Genomic DNA, 13,924 nt, shown 5'->3' on the forward strand with positions numbered 1-13,924 from the left:
TAAATGAACTAAACTCCCTTCAAAGCTGCCACCCCATCTCACCAAGAAAAATCAGAGATTGCCAAAGAGCATTTTCTAGGTGGCATCCACAAATCAAGGTTTGGGTAGGAACAAGACATATACACATCTATCTGTGTTTTTCTCCACAAGGGCAGAAATTGTTTCGTCCTTTTTTTGGACTTCTGCCTAAGACAACTTTTGAAAGCATTCCTAGGATACCTTAAGCTATGGATTTGTCGCTAAAGCACGCCCAAGACCACCTCAATACACAGAAAGAAGCCCAGAGCCCAATGGAACCTCAACTTGGCATAAACATGCTGATACATAATATGAAAGCCTTGCCACAGTACACAGTAACAGATACAACAAGGTGCAGACATAAGCTTTGGGATTGCCATCAACAAGTGAGTATGATGAGAGAACAGAAAAGTGGAAATGGAAAACAATTGCTCCAGGAGCTCTCTCTCCCTGAGTCAAGTTCAGGTTAGGGATTCTCCCACCCCCCTCCATTTCTTCATTTTTTGAAATAGGAATTAACAAAACTTCCTCATCATCCTTAGGGAGAAGGGGGCAAATCCTTAAAACCTGGAAAAAGCCTGAGAATTTGGACTTCTTGTTCTTTTGTAATTTTGCATCTCCAGAGTGCTTACAGAATACTCTACAACAGTTCAAAAGAGGATCTTGGACACAGAGTGTCTTACCCTGCCTGGAAGCTTTTTAAGACAGGTCCACCAAATCTCGGACCCCCTGAAAGAGAAAAAGTTAGGGAAACTCTTGATTAGGTTACAGCAATGGGGCTTTCACTAATTGGGATTCTACTCACATTAAACCAGGCCGTTCATCTGCTTAAAGAAATCTGGCTCTGATTAATTGTACAATTTCATTCAGCTAATTAACTGATTACATCTGCATATTGATATATAGCATAATCATTCTGAACGGGTGAAAAGAAGCATATTTTCTATGGGTTTTGATGATGTCTTATATGTACTGCAACATACATATTGTTGTTACTGTTGTTGTTGCCTTCAAGTTATTCTGACTTATAGTAACCCTAAGGCAACCCTATCAAGGGTTTTCCTGGCCAAGATTCAGAAGGGGGTTGCCACCATTGCTCTCCTCTAAGGCTGAGAGAGTGACACTTGTCCAAGGCCACCTGCTGGATTTCCATGGCCAAGCAGAGATTCGAACCTGGCCTCCCAGAGTCCTAGTCCAGCACTTAAACTACAACACCATGCTGGCTCTCTCCGAAAATCTATCACTCCAGAAACATCTGTGTGAGAAAAAGAGAGATGCCTCTTCTATGATGTTGCCTACCATCCCATGGTTTATAACTAAACTTAAAAACCACAACTCTCCGCTGTCCTATAAGGGCTCCTTTAGGATTGCCAGGTAAAACAAGGACCAGGACTCTTGTCCCTTTAATGCTTGTGTAGAAGAGTTCATCACAGCTGCTGCTTGCTGCCTGAGGAATTCCCTCTTCTACCAAACTATTCAAGTCCCTGTCCCTTATTGGCAACCCTGCTCCTCTTAAGCTGATCTAAGATTATTCATGAAGGATTCATGAAACCAAAAACCTAAATATGAAGCTTACTTAGTCCAGCTGTGTGAGAGCATGGTATGGCTTTCTTGTACCAAGATGTAATATGGTCATCATCCGCAACAAATCGCACCACTAGTCCCATACGCAAGTGCAGCAGCAACCACAGTGGAGGGGGGATAACTGATGTGGGACCTCAGGAGAGTTTTAAAACAGTTGGCAGTCCTACCTTAGGAGTAGAACCCCATTAAAAACTCCATCTGCTGTTAGAAGATAAAAACCAAAGGCCATCTTAACTAAAAGGCCTTTGCCTGCTGGCAGAACTGTATCTCCCAAGAAGGGTTCCACACTTGGGAACAGGCAGCTAAATTGCATTTCTCCCTGTTTGCAATGGGGACAAAGAGCCCATTGCTTGGACTGAACAACCAAGGGGCCAATGATGAGGAGAACCTGAGATCAGAGGTTATGCTGAGGCCCAGCAAACGAGCTGAGGGCCAGACTGAGCCTTTGGGATACCAACGTTGACTCTTCTTTAACAGACAGAATTCTAGGAAGTGTTTTCAGTCCATTCAGACAAGGACAGCCAGAAATTCATCAATGCTCCAATGACAGGGGCCCTGGGCTCCTTTCCTTGTGTGACCCCCCCCCAACTATGGTTTTTAGAAAGCTACTGAAGGAGCATGGTCTTTCCCAAACTGATGGAGTCATGTGTGAGACTTGGGGATTTCATCAAGGGCCCCTCTACCTTTCTCTCCATCTTTCCATCAACAGAGTGAACATTTCAAAAAATCATTAATTAGTTAATAATATAGTTTTAACTACCTTCCCTTCTCCCTGAACCTTCACACAAGCCTCCTCATTGAGATGCCAGCAGGAACAGAATTACAGACTGGCAGTGAGGGGAGAAGCAAGCCCTCAACTGTCAAAAATAAAACGTAGTGGGGTCGGGGGGACAGAGAGAAGAAGAGCAAGCAAAGACAACAACACATAACAAGGTGGCATTCCATCTGCTCGAGAGAGGGGTGGTGCAAGGTTTTTGCATAAGACTCTCAAGTTTTGCTTTTTAAAAACAGTGCGGGGGGGGGGGGGAGAGCGAAAGGGAGGGCGCAGTTTTGAAAGATGGATCTTCCAGGGGGACTAGGGTGCTTAGTGCTGAGATGATGTAAACCTCATCCCCAGAGGACCTTGGAGGCCACACGCTCTGTCATCTACATCAGTACTTGTGCTTATCAGGATCAGGCCCCTATGCCCCTTAGCTACAATGGCACCGCTACAGACATCTTAATAGCCCATAACTGAACATTGGGGGCCCTATAATTTGTCATTGTGGCTAATTGTTAGTCACTCACATTGTAGGAAACTAAAGCAAAAGCGCAACACCTCAAGGCCCAGGCCATTTGCACAAGCGAGGAGAATACACCTCCCCACCAAGTTGTAATTCTATAATAGCAAAATATTAGTACCTCAGGTACATTTTCTTAATTCCCGGCTGAGTTCAATTAAATGTTTATGAGAAGCTCGCTTTCTTCCTGCCGCGCTGCCAGCTCAGAAGCAACGGAAATTAAGCTCCTTCTGGAACAAAACCCAACCAAAACAAGAACACAGAGAGGGAGAGGGAGGGAGAAAAGGAGAGAAGAAATGGGTTGTGGGGCTTACACCTTGTTGAGCATACATAACATTTTCCTAAGCAATCTTTTTCCACCAGTGACTTGAAAATCAAAGAGGTATGCTGCTGGTTTGGAGGCTTTTTGCATTAATGAGCAATGGACCTTACACTGAATGACAATAATTTTTAAGCACAGGAGAGTGAAACTCATGCCTTGGGGTACAGACCAACAGAGCTGAACACATTGGAAGCGGAATAGCTGCTCATGGCACAGACCCCACAGAGTTTCTTTCCAAATCTAATTTGGAAATTGGAAAAAGCTCGTGTCAAAATGGTTATAGCCCACCTTTCGTGGACCAATATATTCAAGGTGGTATACTCTAGAAAAAATAAAAACTGACCAAACTTAATTGATCAATAAACACAACAGCACGCACACAAAATAGGAATTGGCATTGGCAGTTTCAGACTCTAGTGATGTTGGCAGCAAAGCTGTTTTCCTCTTTACTATATGACTCTTTTTGTGGGAAGTGTAGATGAAAGAAGTCAGGTGAAAACATGGATTGAACAGAAGATGATGTTATCCAGACTCTTATCCCATTAAACTCCATGAACAAGGCGGGTGGTTGCATGATAAAGGTAGACGGTGGAATTTATCACACGTGAGGAATTTCCTTAATTTCGAATGAGAAGAAAGTGGGGCCAGAACGCATTTACGTGAATTCGCTAGTTCAGCTAATTTACGTGAATGTGAATTGCATTCAAACTCGCTTCCCTGCCCAAAATAGCTTGCCATTGCCCAAATTTGTGTGTGTAGTCTATCACGCAATAACGTGAAACCCCATGAGTGCATTCGGACTGACTTCCCATTCCCTGAATTGCATGTGGTAGCTATCACACAATAATGTGAAACCCCAGATTGCATTCAGATTGCCATTGGATTATACTTCCAATTTCCCTGGTCTGCTAATGTCCTATGCTCTACCAAAGTTCATGCTATAATAAATCTTAAAGTTCCCCACAACTCCCGGGCCCTCATACTACACAATATAGCATTATGATTCCCTTAAGGGCCATGCCTGATCTTATGGAAACCTGGGGTCTGTCATCGGGTGAGGTCCAAGCTTCTAGCTGAGAAGACGAAATATCCCTCTCTGCTACAAATGAGAGCCAACATGGTGTAGCAGGTTTGAATGTTAGACTATGACTCTGGGGACTCTGTACTGCACTGCAAACTCATGCTAAAATAAAAACCAGTCAGTGCTGCCACATTCCTTCCCCTTCCCCTCTTTTCTTTGAGGGGTATAACAAAGCTTGGAAGGGCGCCTTACAAGCAATGACTTACCAATAACAACTTTTTTATATAAAAAGAGCAAGTTACATTCAAAGTAAGGTAACCAAAGTAGGTGAAGTTACTTGATTGGTGCAATGTATTTGGGCGCCTTTTAAAGTTATCTTTCAGGTCATTTCTAGGGGCAAACTGGTAGGAGGATCTCGTTTTTCGCATTTTCCTCAATCTTATTTTGAAAAATAAAGGGAAGGTAACAAGAAGCAGAAACGTTGAGCAACTCACAATCGATGCAACAAGTTGCTTTTCAATTGTGGGTAACAAATACACAGCAAGATGTTATTTTCCAAGAAGATACAATGCTTTTCAAACACCCCAACAAATACAGGAATGAATGGCTTTCTAACTTTCCAAGTTCTGGCTGCATGTACGCTCCTGTTAAAGGATGCTGATGAGGAGGGACAAACAGTCGCCAGCACCAGCAGGGCTGAGTATTTTGAAGAGAGAGAAATACATTAAAAAGAAAAAGGCAGGAACGGAAATCCATCCACGTATCCATGAAAACAAAATACAAATTACAAATTACAAACGTTTGCATTAATGGAGCACTGATGATCAATATTCTGATACTCCCACTTTTCCCCCTTCATATCAATGAATAATAGGTGTAAGAAAAACACAGCGACAGTGTCAAAATAGCAAAAGGGCACCATATTGCACTGTGTGATATCGTTCAAAAACATTCCAAGTCTGTGTCCACACCAGCTGATGTATATCACAGCGAAGGAAGACTCCAAACTCTAACTTACTTCTGCTTTAAGGTTCATAAATAAGCCTTTAAGAGATCTGGATGGCTTTTTTAATTTCAGTGAATTTGGGGTGGGGATGGGGAAATGAAAAGCTCCAGGATTAAGTAGCTGACCTTCCGCGTATGGCCCTTTAAATCAAGCCAGTTCACTTCAGTGCAGGGAAATGTTTCATTCAAGAATTATGGATTCATATCATGCTGGGTTTTAGGAGACACAAACCTGTATGTAGAAAACCCACTAGAGAGAGAGGAAACTTACTTTTTCATTTTTAAAAAAATGCTGGCAAAATAAAGGCATTGGCTGTATCCATAAAATGGATGGATTTTGAACTCCAGTTACAGCCAATACAGCTCTGGCTATTCTGTAGGATTTAGGGCTACCAATATAGCCATTCAACAGTTAGTGCCCTACAGTGGAGGAAGAAAACTTTATACCACCCGAAAATGGCATCTTATTGTCGCACCAACCACTACACAAAACTATCCAGTTTGGATCCCACATTCTCTTTCACCTAATCCAGTATCAAAATTATCTCTAGCCTTATCAATATAAAGATTGCTAGTTGCTTTCTATTTTCTACTAGGCAAAGGAGCCAGTGAGCCTTGGATCAGATGGAGACCATTCTGAACTGTGGGATTTTGTATTTTAAAATGAAGCAGCAAATGTTTCTGCTTTTCCTGCTCCTACTGTGCCCAAAGGCTATTCTGTGAGAAATTCAGCCACTCCCCACATTGATGCCACCTCTATCAGCCCTCTCTCTTTCTCGGAGCCAGTGAGCCTTGGATCAGATGGAGACCATTCTGAACTGTGGGATTTTGTATTTTTAAAATGAAGCAGCAAATGTTTCTGCTTTTCCTGCTCCTACTGTGCCCACAGTTCAGAATGGTCTCCATCTGATCCAAGGCTCACTGGCTCCTTTGCCTAGTAGAAAATAGAAAGCAACTAGGCAATCTTTATACAGTATTGATAAGGCTAGAGATAATTTTAGATACTGGATTAGGTGAAAGAAGAATGTGGGATCCAAACTGGATAGTTTTGTGTAGTGGTTGGTGCGGGACAATAAGATGCCACTTTCGGGTGGTATAAAGTTTTCTTCCTCCACTGTAGGGCACTACTGTTGAATGGCTATATTTGGTAGCCCCTAAATCCTACAGAAATAGCCAGAGCTGTATTGGCTGTAACTGGAGTTCAAAAATCCATCCGTTTTATGGATACAGCCAATGCCTTTATTTTGCCAGCATTTTTTTAAAAAATGAAAAAGTAAAAGTTTCCTCTCTCTTCAGTGGGTTTTCTACATACAGGTTTGTGTCTCCTAAAACCCAGCATGATATGAATCCATAATTCTTGAATGAAACATTTCCCTGCACTAGAAGTGAACTGTGCTTGATTTAAAGGGCCATACGCGGAAGGTCAGCTTACTTAATCCTGGAGCTTTCATTTCCCCATCCCCACCCCAAATTCCACTGAAATTAAAAAGCCATCCAGATCTCTTAAAGGCTTATTTATGAACACTTAAAAGCAGAAGTAAGTTAGAGTTTGGACGTCTTCCTTCGCCTGTGATATACATCAGCTGGTGTGACACAGACTTGGAATGTTTTTGAACAGATATCACACAGTGCAATATGGTGCCCTTTTGCTATTTTGACACTGTCGCTGTGTTTTTCTTACACATATTATTCATATGATATGAAGGGGGAAAAGATAGGGAGTTATCAAGAATATTGATCCATCAAGTGCTCCATTAATGCAAACGTTTGTAATTTGTAATTTGTATTTTGTTTTCATGGATACGTGGATGGATTTCCGTTCCTGCCGTTTTTCTTTTTAATGTATTTCTCTCTCTTCAAAATACTCAGCCCTGCTGGTGCTGGCAGACTGTTATGTCCCTCCATCATCAGCATCTTTAACAGGAGCGTACATGCAGCCAGAACTTGGAAAGTTAGAAAGCCATTCATTCCTGTTATTTGTTGGGGTGTTTGAAAAGCATTGTATCTTCTTGGAAAAATAACATCTTGCTGTGTATTTGTTACCCCACAATTGAAAAGCAACTTGTTGCATCGATTGTTGAGTTGCTCAACTGCTTCTGCTTCTTGTTACCTTCCCTTCATTTTTCAAAAATAAGATTGAGGAAAATGGCAGAAAACGAGAATCCTTCCTACCAGTTTGCCCCTAGAAATGACATGAAAAGATAACTTTAAAAAGTCGCCCAAATACATTGCACCAATCAAGTAACTTCACCTACTTTGGTCACCTTACTTTTGAAATGTAACATGCTCTTTTTATAATAAAAAAGTTGTTATTGGTAAGTCATTGCTTGTAAGGCAGCCCTTCCAAGCTTTGTTATACCCCCCTCAAAAGAAAAAGAGGGGAAGGGGAAGGAATGTGGCAGCACTGACTGGTTTTTATTTTAGCATGAGTTTGCAGATGCAGTACAGAGTCCCCAGAGTCGTAGTCTTAACATTCAAACCTGCTACACCATGTTGGCTCTCATTTGTAGCTTAGAGAGGGATATTTAGTCTTCTCAGCTAGAAAGCTTGAGGACCTCACCAGATGACAGACCCCAGGTTTCCATAAGATTCAGGCATGGCCCTTAAAGTGGAATCATAATGCTATATTGTGTAGTATGAAAGGGCCCGAGGAGTTGTGGGGAATCTTTAAGATTTATTATAGCATGAACTTTGGTAGAGACATAGGACATTAGCAGACCAGGGAAATTGGAAGTATAATCCAATGGCAATCTGAATGCAATCATGGGGTTTCACATTATTGTGTGATAGACTACCCCATGCAATTTCAGGGAATGGGAAGTCAGTCCGAATGCAATCATGGGGTTTCACGTTATTGCGTGATAGACTACCACATGCAATTTTGGGGAATGGGAAGTCAGTCCGAATGCAATCATGGGGTTTCACGTTATTGCGTGATAGACTACCACACACAAATTTGGGCAATGGCAAGCTATTTTTGGGCAATGGGAAGCGAGTTTGAACGCAATTCACATTCACGTAAATTAGCTGAACTAGCGAATTCACGTAAATGCGTTCTGGCCCCACTTTCTTCTCATTCGAAATTAAGAGAAATTCCTCACGTGTGATAAATTCCACAGTCTACCTTTATCATGCAACCACCCTGCCTTGTTCATGGAGTTTAATGGGATAAGAGTCTGGATAACATCATCTTCTAGGTTCAATCCATGTTTTCACATGACTTCTTTCATCTTACACTTCTCCACAAAAAAGAGTCATATATGTAAAGAGGAAAAGACAGCTTTGCTGCCTAACATCACTAGAGTCTGAAACTGCCCAATGCCAATTCATATTTTGTGTGCGTGCTGTTGTGTTTATTGATCAATTAAGTTTAGGATCAGTTTTATTTTTTCTAGAGTATACCACCTTGAATATATTGGTCCACGAAAGGTGGGCTATAACCATTTTGACACGATTGCTTTTTCCAAATTTCCAAATTAGATTTGGAAAGAAACTCTGTGAGGGTCTGTGCCATGAGCAGCTATTCCGCTTTCCAAATGTGTTCAGCTCTGTTGGTCTGTACCCCAAGGCATTGAGTTTCACTCTCCTGTGCTTAAAAATTATTGTCATTCAGTGTATAGGTCCATTGCTCATTAATGCAAAAAGCCTCCAAACCAGCAGCATACCTCTTTGATTTTCAAGTCACTGGTGGAAAAGAGCTTGCTTAGGAAAATGTTATGTATGCTACACAAGGTGTAAAGCCCCACAACCCATTTTCTCTCTCCTTTTCTCCCTCCCTCTCCCTCTCTGTGTTCTGTTTTGGTTGTGTTTTGTTCCAGAAGGAGCTTAATTCCGTTGCTTCTGAGCTGGCAGCGCGGCAGGAAGAAAGCGAGCATTCTCATAAACATTTAATTGAACTCAGCCGGGAATTTAAGAAAAATGTACCTGAGGTACAGTATATTTGCTATTATAGAATTAACTTGGTGGGGAGGTGTATTCTCCTCGCCCTTGTGCAAATGGCCTGGGCCTTGAGGTGTGTTGCGCTTTTGCTTTAGTTTCCTACAATGTGAGTGACTAACAATTAGCCACAATGACAAATTATAGGGCCCCCCAATGTTCAGTTATGGGCTATTAAGATGTCTGTAGCGGTGCCATTGTAGCTAAGGGGCATAGGGGCCTGATCCTGATAAGCACAAAGTACTGATGTAGATGACAGAGCGTGTGGCCTCCAAGGTCCTCTGGGGATGATGGTTTACATCATCTCAGCACTAAGCACCCTAGTCCCCCTGGAAGATCCATCTTTCCAAAACTGCGCCCTCCCTTTCGCTCTCCCCCCCCCCCCCGCAAGTGTTTTATAAAAAGCAAAACTTGGAGAGTCTTATTGCAAAAAAAATTGGCACCCTCCCTCTCAGAGCAGATGGAATGCCACCTTGTTATGTGTTGTTGTCTTTGCTTGCTCTTCTTCCTCTCTTCCCCCGACCCCCAATACGTTTTATTTTTGACAGTTGAGGGCTTGCTTCTCCCTCATGCCAGTCTGTAATTCTGTTCCTTGCTGGCATCTCAATTGAGGAGGCTTGTTGTGAAGGTTCAGGGAGAAGGGAAGGTAGTTAAAACTTATATTATTAACATAATTAATGATTTATTTGAAATGTTCCCTCTGTTGATGGAAAGAATGGAGAGAAAGGTAGAGGGGCCCTTGATGAAATCCCCAAGTCTCACACATGACTACCATCAGTTTGGGAAAGACCATGCTCCTTCAGTAGCTTTCTAAAAACCATAGTTGGGGGGGGGGGTCACACAAGGAAAGGAGCCCAGGGCCCCTGTCATTGGAGCATTGATGATTTCTGGCTGTCTTGTCTGAATGGACTGAAAACACTTCCTAGAATTCTGTCTGTTAAAGAAGAGTCAACTGTTGGTATCCCAAAGGCTCAGTCTGGCCCTCAGCTCAGTTTGCTGGGCCTCAGCATAACCTCTGATCTCAGGTTCTCCTCATCATTGTGCCCCTTGGTTGTTCAGTCACAAGCAATGGGCTCTTTTGTCCCCATTGCAAACAGGGAGAAATGCAATTTAGCTGCCTGTTCCCAAGCTGTGGAACTCCCTTCTATGGGAGATACAGTTCTGCCAGCAGGCAAAGGCCTTTTTAGTTAAGATGGCCTTTGGTTTTTATCTTCTAACAGCAGATGGAGTTTTTAATGGGGTCCTACTCCTAAGGTAGGACTGCCAACTGTTTTTAAAACTCTCCTGAGGTCCCCAACATGAGTTATCCCCCCCTCCACTGTGGTTGCTGCTGCACTTGCTGTATGGGACTAGTGGTGCGGTTTGTTACGGATGATGACCATATTACATCTGTGGTACAAGAAGCCATACCAGGCTCTCACACAGCTGGACTAAGTAAGCTTCATATTTGGGTTTATTGGTTTCATGAATCATCTTCATGAATCATCTTTAGATCAGCTTAAGAGGAGCTAGGGTTGCCAATAAGGGACAGGGACTTGAATAGTTTGGTAGAAGAGGGAATTTCCTCAGGCAGCAAGCAGCAGCTGCTGAAATGAACTCTTCTACACAAGCATTAAAGGGACAAGAGTCCTGGTCCTTGTTTTACCTGGCAATCCTAAAAGGAGCCCTTAATAGGACAGCGGAGAGTTGTGGTTTTTAAGTTTAGTTATAAACCATGGGATGGTAGGCAACATCATAGAAGAGGCATCTCTCTTTTTCTCACACAGATGTTTCTGGAGTGATAGATTTTCGGAGAGAGCCAGCATGGTGTTGTAGTTTAAGTGCTGGACTAGGACTCTGGGAGGCCAGGGTTCGAATCTCTGCTTGGCCATGGAAATCCAGCAGGTGGCCTTGGACAAGTGTCACTCTCTCAGCCTTAGAGGAGAGCAATGGTGGCAACCCCCTTCTGAATCTGGCCAGGAAAACCCTGTGATAGGGTTGCCTTAGGGTTACTATAAGTCAGAAATAACTTGAAGGCACACAACAACAGTAACAACAATAGTGTATGTTGCAGTACATATAAGACATCATCAAAACCCATAGAAAATATGCTTTCTTTCCACCCTTTCAGAATGATTATGCTTATTATCAATATGCAGATGTAATCAGTTAATTAGCTGAATGAAATTTGTACAATTAATCAAGAGCCAGATTTCTTTAAGCAGATGAACGGCCTGGTTTAATGTGAGTTAGAATCCCAATTAGTGAAAGCCCCATTGCTTTAACCTAATCAAGAGTTTCCCTAACTTTTTCTCTTTTCAGGGGGTCCGAGATTTGGTGGCACCTGTCTTAAAAAGCTTCCAGGCAGAGGTAAGACACTCTCTGTGTCCAAGATCCTCTTTTGAACTGTTGTAGAGTATTCTGTAAGCAACTCTGGAGATGCAAAATTACAAAAGAACAAGAAGTCCAAATTCTCAGGCTTTTTCCAGGTTGTAAGGATTTGCCCCCTTCTCCCTAAGGATGATGAGGAAGTTTTGTTAAGTTCCTATTTCAAAAAATGAAGAAAATGGAGGGGGGTGGGAGAATCCCTAACCTGAACTTGACTCAGGGAGAGAGAGCTCCTGGAGCAATTGTTTTCCATTTCCACTTTTCTGTTCTCTCATCATACTCACTTGTTGATGGCAATCCCAAATGCTTATGTCTGCACCTTGTTGTATCTGTATTCCTCTGTGGAACTGTGAAGGCATTTCATATTATGTATTCAGCATGTTTATGCCAAGTTGAGGTTCCATTGGGCTCTGGGCTTCTATTCTGTGTATTGAAGTGGTCTTGGGCGTGCTTTAGCGACAAATCCATAGCTTAAGGTATCCTAGGAATGCTTTCAAAAGTGTCTTAGGCAGAAGTCCAAAAAAAAAGGAACGAAAACATTTCTGCCCTTGTGGAGAAAACACAGAGTAGATGTGTATATGTCTTGTTCCTACCCAAACCTTGATTTGTGGATGCCACCTAAGAAAATGCTCTTTGGCAATCTCTGATTTTTCTTGGTGAGATGGGGTGGCAGCTTTGAAGGGAGTTTATTTCATTTATTTATTACATTTATACCCCAATTTTCCCCCTGTGAGCCAAAGGTGATGTATATTGTCCTTCTTGTCTTTGTTTTATCCCTGCAACAACCCTTTGAGGTTGAAAGAGGTAGAAAGAGTTACCTAGTTAGTTGGGACTGAAACCTCATTTTTCTGAAGTCCTAATGCAGTACTCTAACCACTCTACCATACAGGCCACTTGAGCAGGGAGTGAGCAAATTGTCAAGCTAGTCAGCCAGAGATCAGGTATGGTCTGAGCACAGCTCCATCCATATGTGAGCAACATTGAGATGGAGTCAGTCTCAAATTGGGTGCTTATTGGAGGGGGGGGGCTTTCTGGCCCATTGGGTGACCTGATCCCTGATAGTGGCCAGAGCACCCTCTCGTGGCAACAGCCCTGAAAAACAGCACAAAGCTCTCTTCCCCTCAAGTTGACATCATGGCACAGAATCAGATACCTGGGTCTCAGGGCCAGAGCCCCTGGGTCAGGTCTAGGCAGTGAAGGGGTTTGATACTGACATGGGTGCTCCACGTAGACCTCTCCTGCAGTGGGAGGAATCATGGCCAGTGACTCTGAGGATCTGCTTCCTCTGATAAATAAGCATGTAACAGGCATAGATGCACAGTGCATGACACACAACTCTTTCCTTGCAAATCTCCATGGCCTTAGGGTCCCGTCTCTTCCACAGGCTCTTGCCTAGATGTGCAACAGTAGAATTTGTGCCTAAGGTTTCTGTTGGCTCCTTTTCTACATTTCATCCATGAAGGCTTTTGAGTGTGTGCGTGCATGTGTGCGTGCGTGCGTGTGTGTGGCAATGAGATCCATTCAGGCTCTAAGTGTAGTCATGACTCTAAGAGATTTAAATTCTGCCATGGTGGGGTGGGAGAGAGAGAGAGAGAAAGCAGGCGTGTGAGAAATATCGCACGCTGGAATGTTCCTAAAATGATCATTCTTCTTCTGCGCTCGGGGGGTGGCGGCAGCGTGGAAGGCAGAGAAGAAGGTGTTCTGCCTTCTGCGCTGCTGCTTTCTACCAGGCTTCGCTTAAACTCCCCAGAGAAACACTGGCACGCGGCAACAACACATTAGAGGCTGTCATCTTTCAAGCTTTGTGTTACATTTAAATCTGTCTCTTTGGAATGACATAACGGCAGAAGGAAAAATATGAAAGTAAACAATAACTGGATTTACACAAATGTGGGCTGATTTCCATATTTTTCATCACTTCATTTTATTACCCAGTTTTTACTGATATGCTTATTTATTTATAGGGCAATCCGGTATTGATTCATTCCGAAATGCTCGGCATAAACACATAAAAGAGAGTGATAACAATAGGAATATATTTCCAGTTGCTTTAAATACTGCCTATTCTCCTGACGGGCCTTGTTAGGTCCTCCAGGAAAAGAGGAGGGATGTGCTGGGGAGTGCGTGTGGGCACCTTCCAAGGCAGAATAGCCCTGACAGAGAGGGGAGGTGGTAAGCCATAATGCCACAACGTCCTCCTGACCTGTTCTGAGGAGTAAGGGACCGAAGAGCATTTTCTCTTGTCAGAGGAATAGGCTAGAGGAGGTGCTGGTTCCCATATTGGAAACTTGATTGTGGACTTTATCGTTCCCCAATAGCCAGGTCTCTCAGGCTGATCGCTGGCAGAAGAATATGTGTTCCATGTGCCAAAAATCCCAGGAAAGATCCTGG

General features: G+C 42.9%; 1 protein-coding gene across 3 annotated transcripts in view; it reads left to right on the forward strand.

The window, feature by feature from the left end:
• Positions 1–13,924, forward strand: part of CUX2 (cut like homeobox 2) — a 153,112-nt gene that overhangs the window by 87,561 nt on the left and 51,627 nt on the right. For all 3 annotated transcript variants that reach the window (XM_042441709.1, XM_042441708.1, XM_042441710.1), the window contains exons 2-3: positions 9,049–9,159; positions 11,468–11,515. In XM_042441709.1, coding sequence (XP_042297643.1) covers positions 9,049–9,159; positions 11,468–11,515 — 159 coding nt within the window. The remainder of the gene's footprint in view (positions 1–9,048; positions 9,160–11,467; positions 11,516–13,924) is intronic.

Source organism: Sceloporus undulatus, chromosome 10 (assembly GCF_019175285.1).
Source record: "Sceloporus undulatus isolate JIND9_A2432 ecotype Alabama chromosome 10, SceUnd_v1.1, whole genome shotgun sequence".
NCBI lineage: Eukaryota > Metazoa > Chordata > Lepidosauria > Squamata > Phrynosomatidae > Sceloporus > Sceloporus undulatus.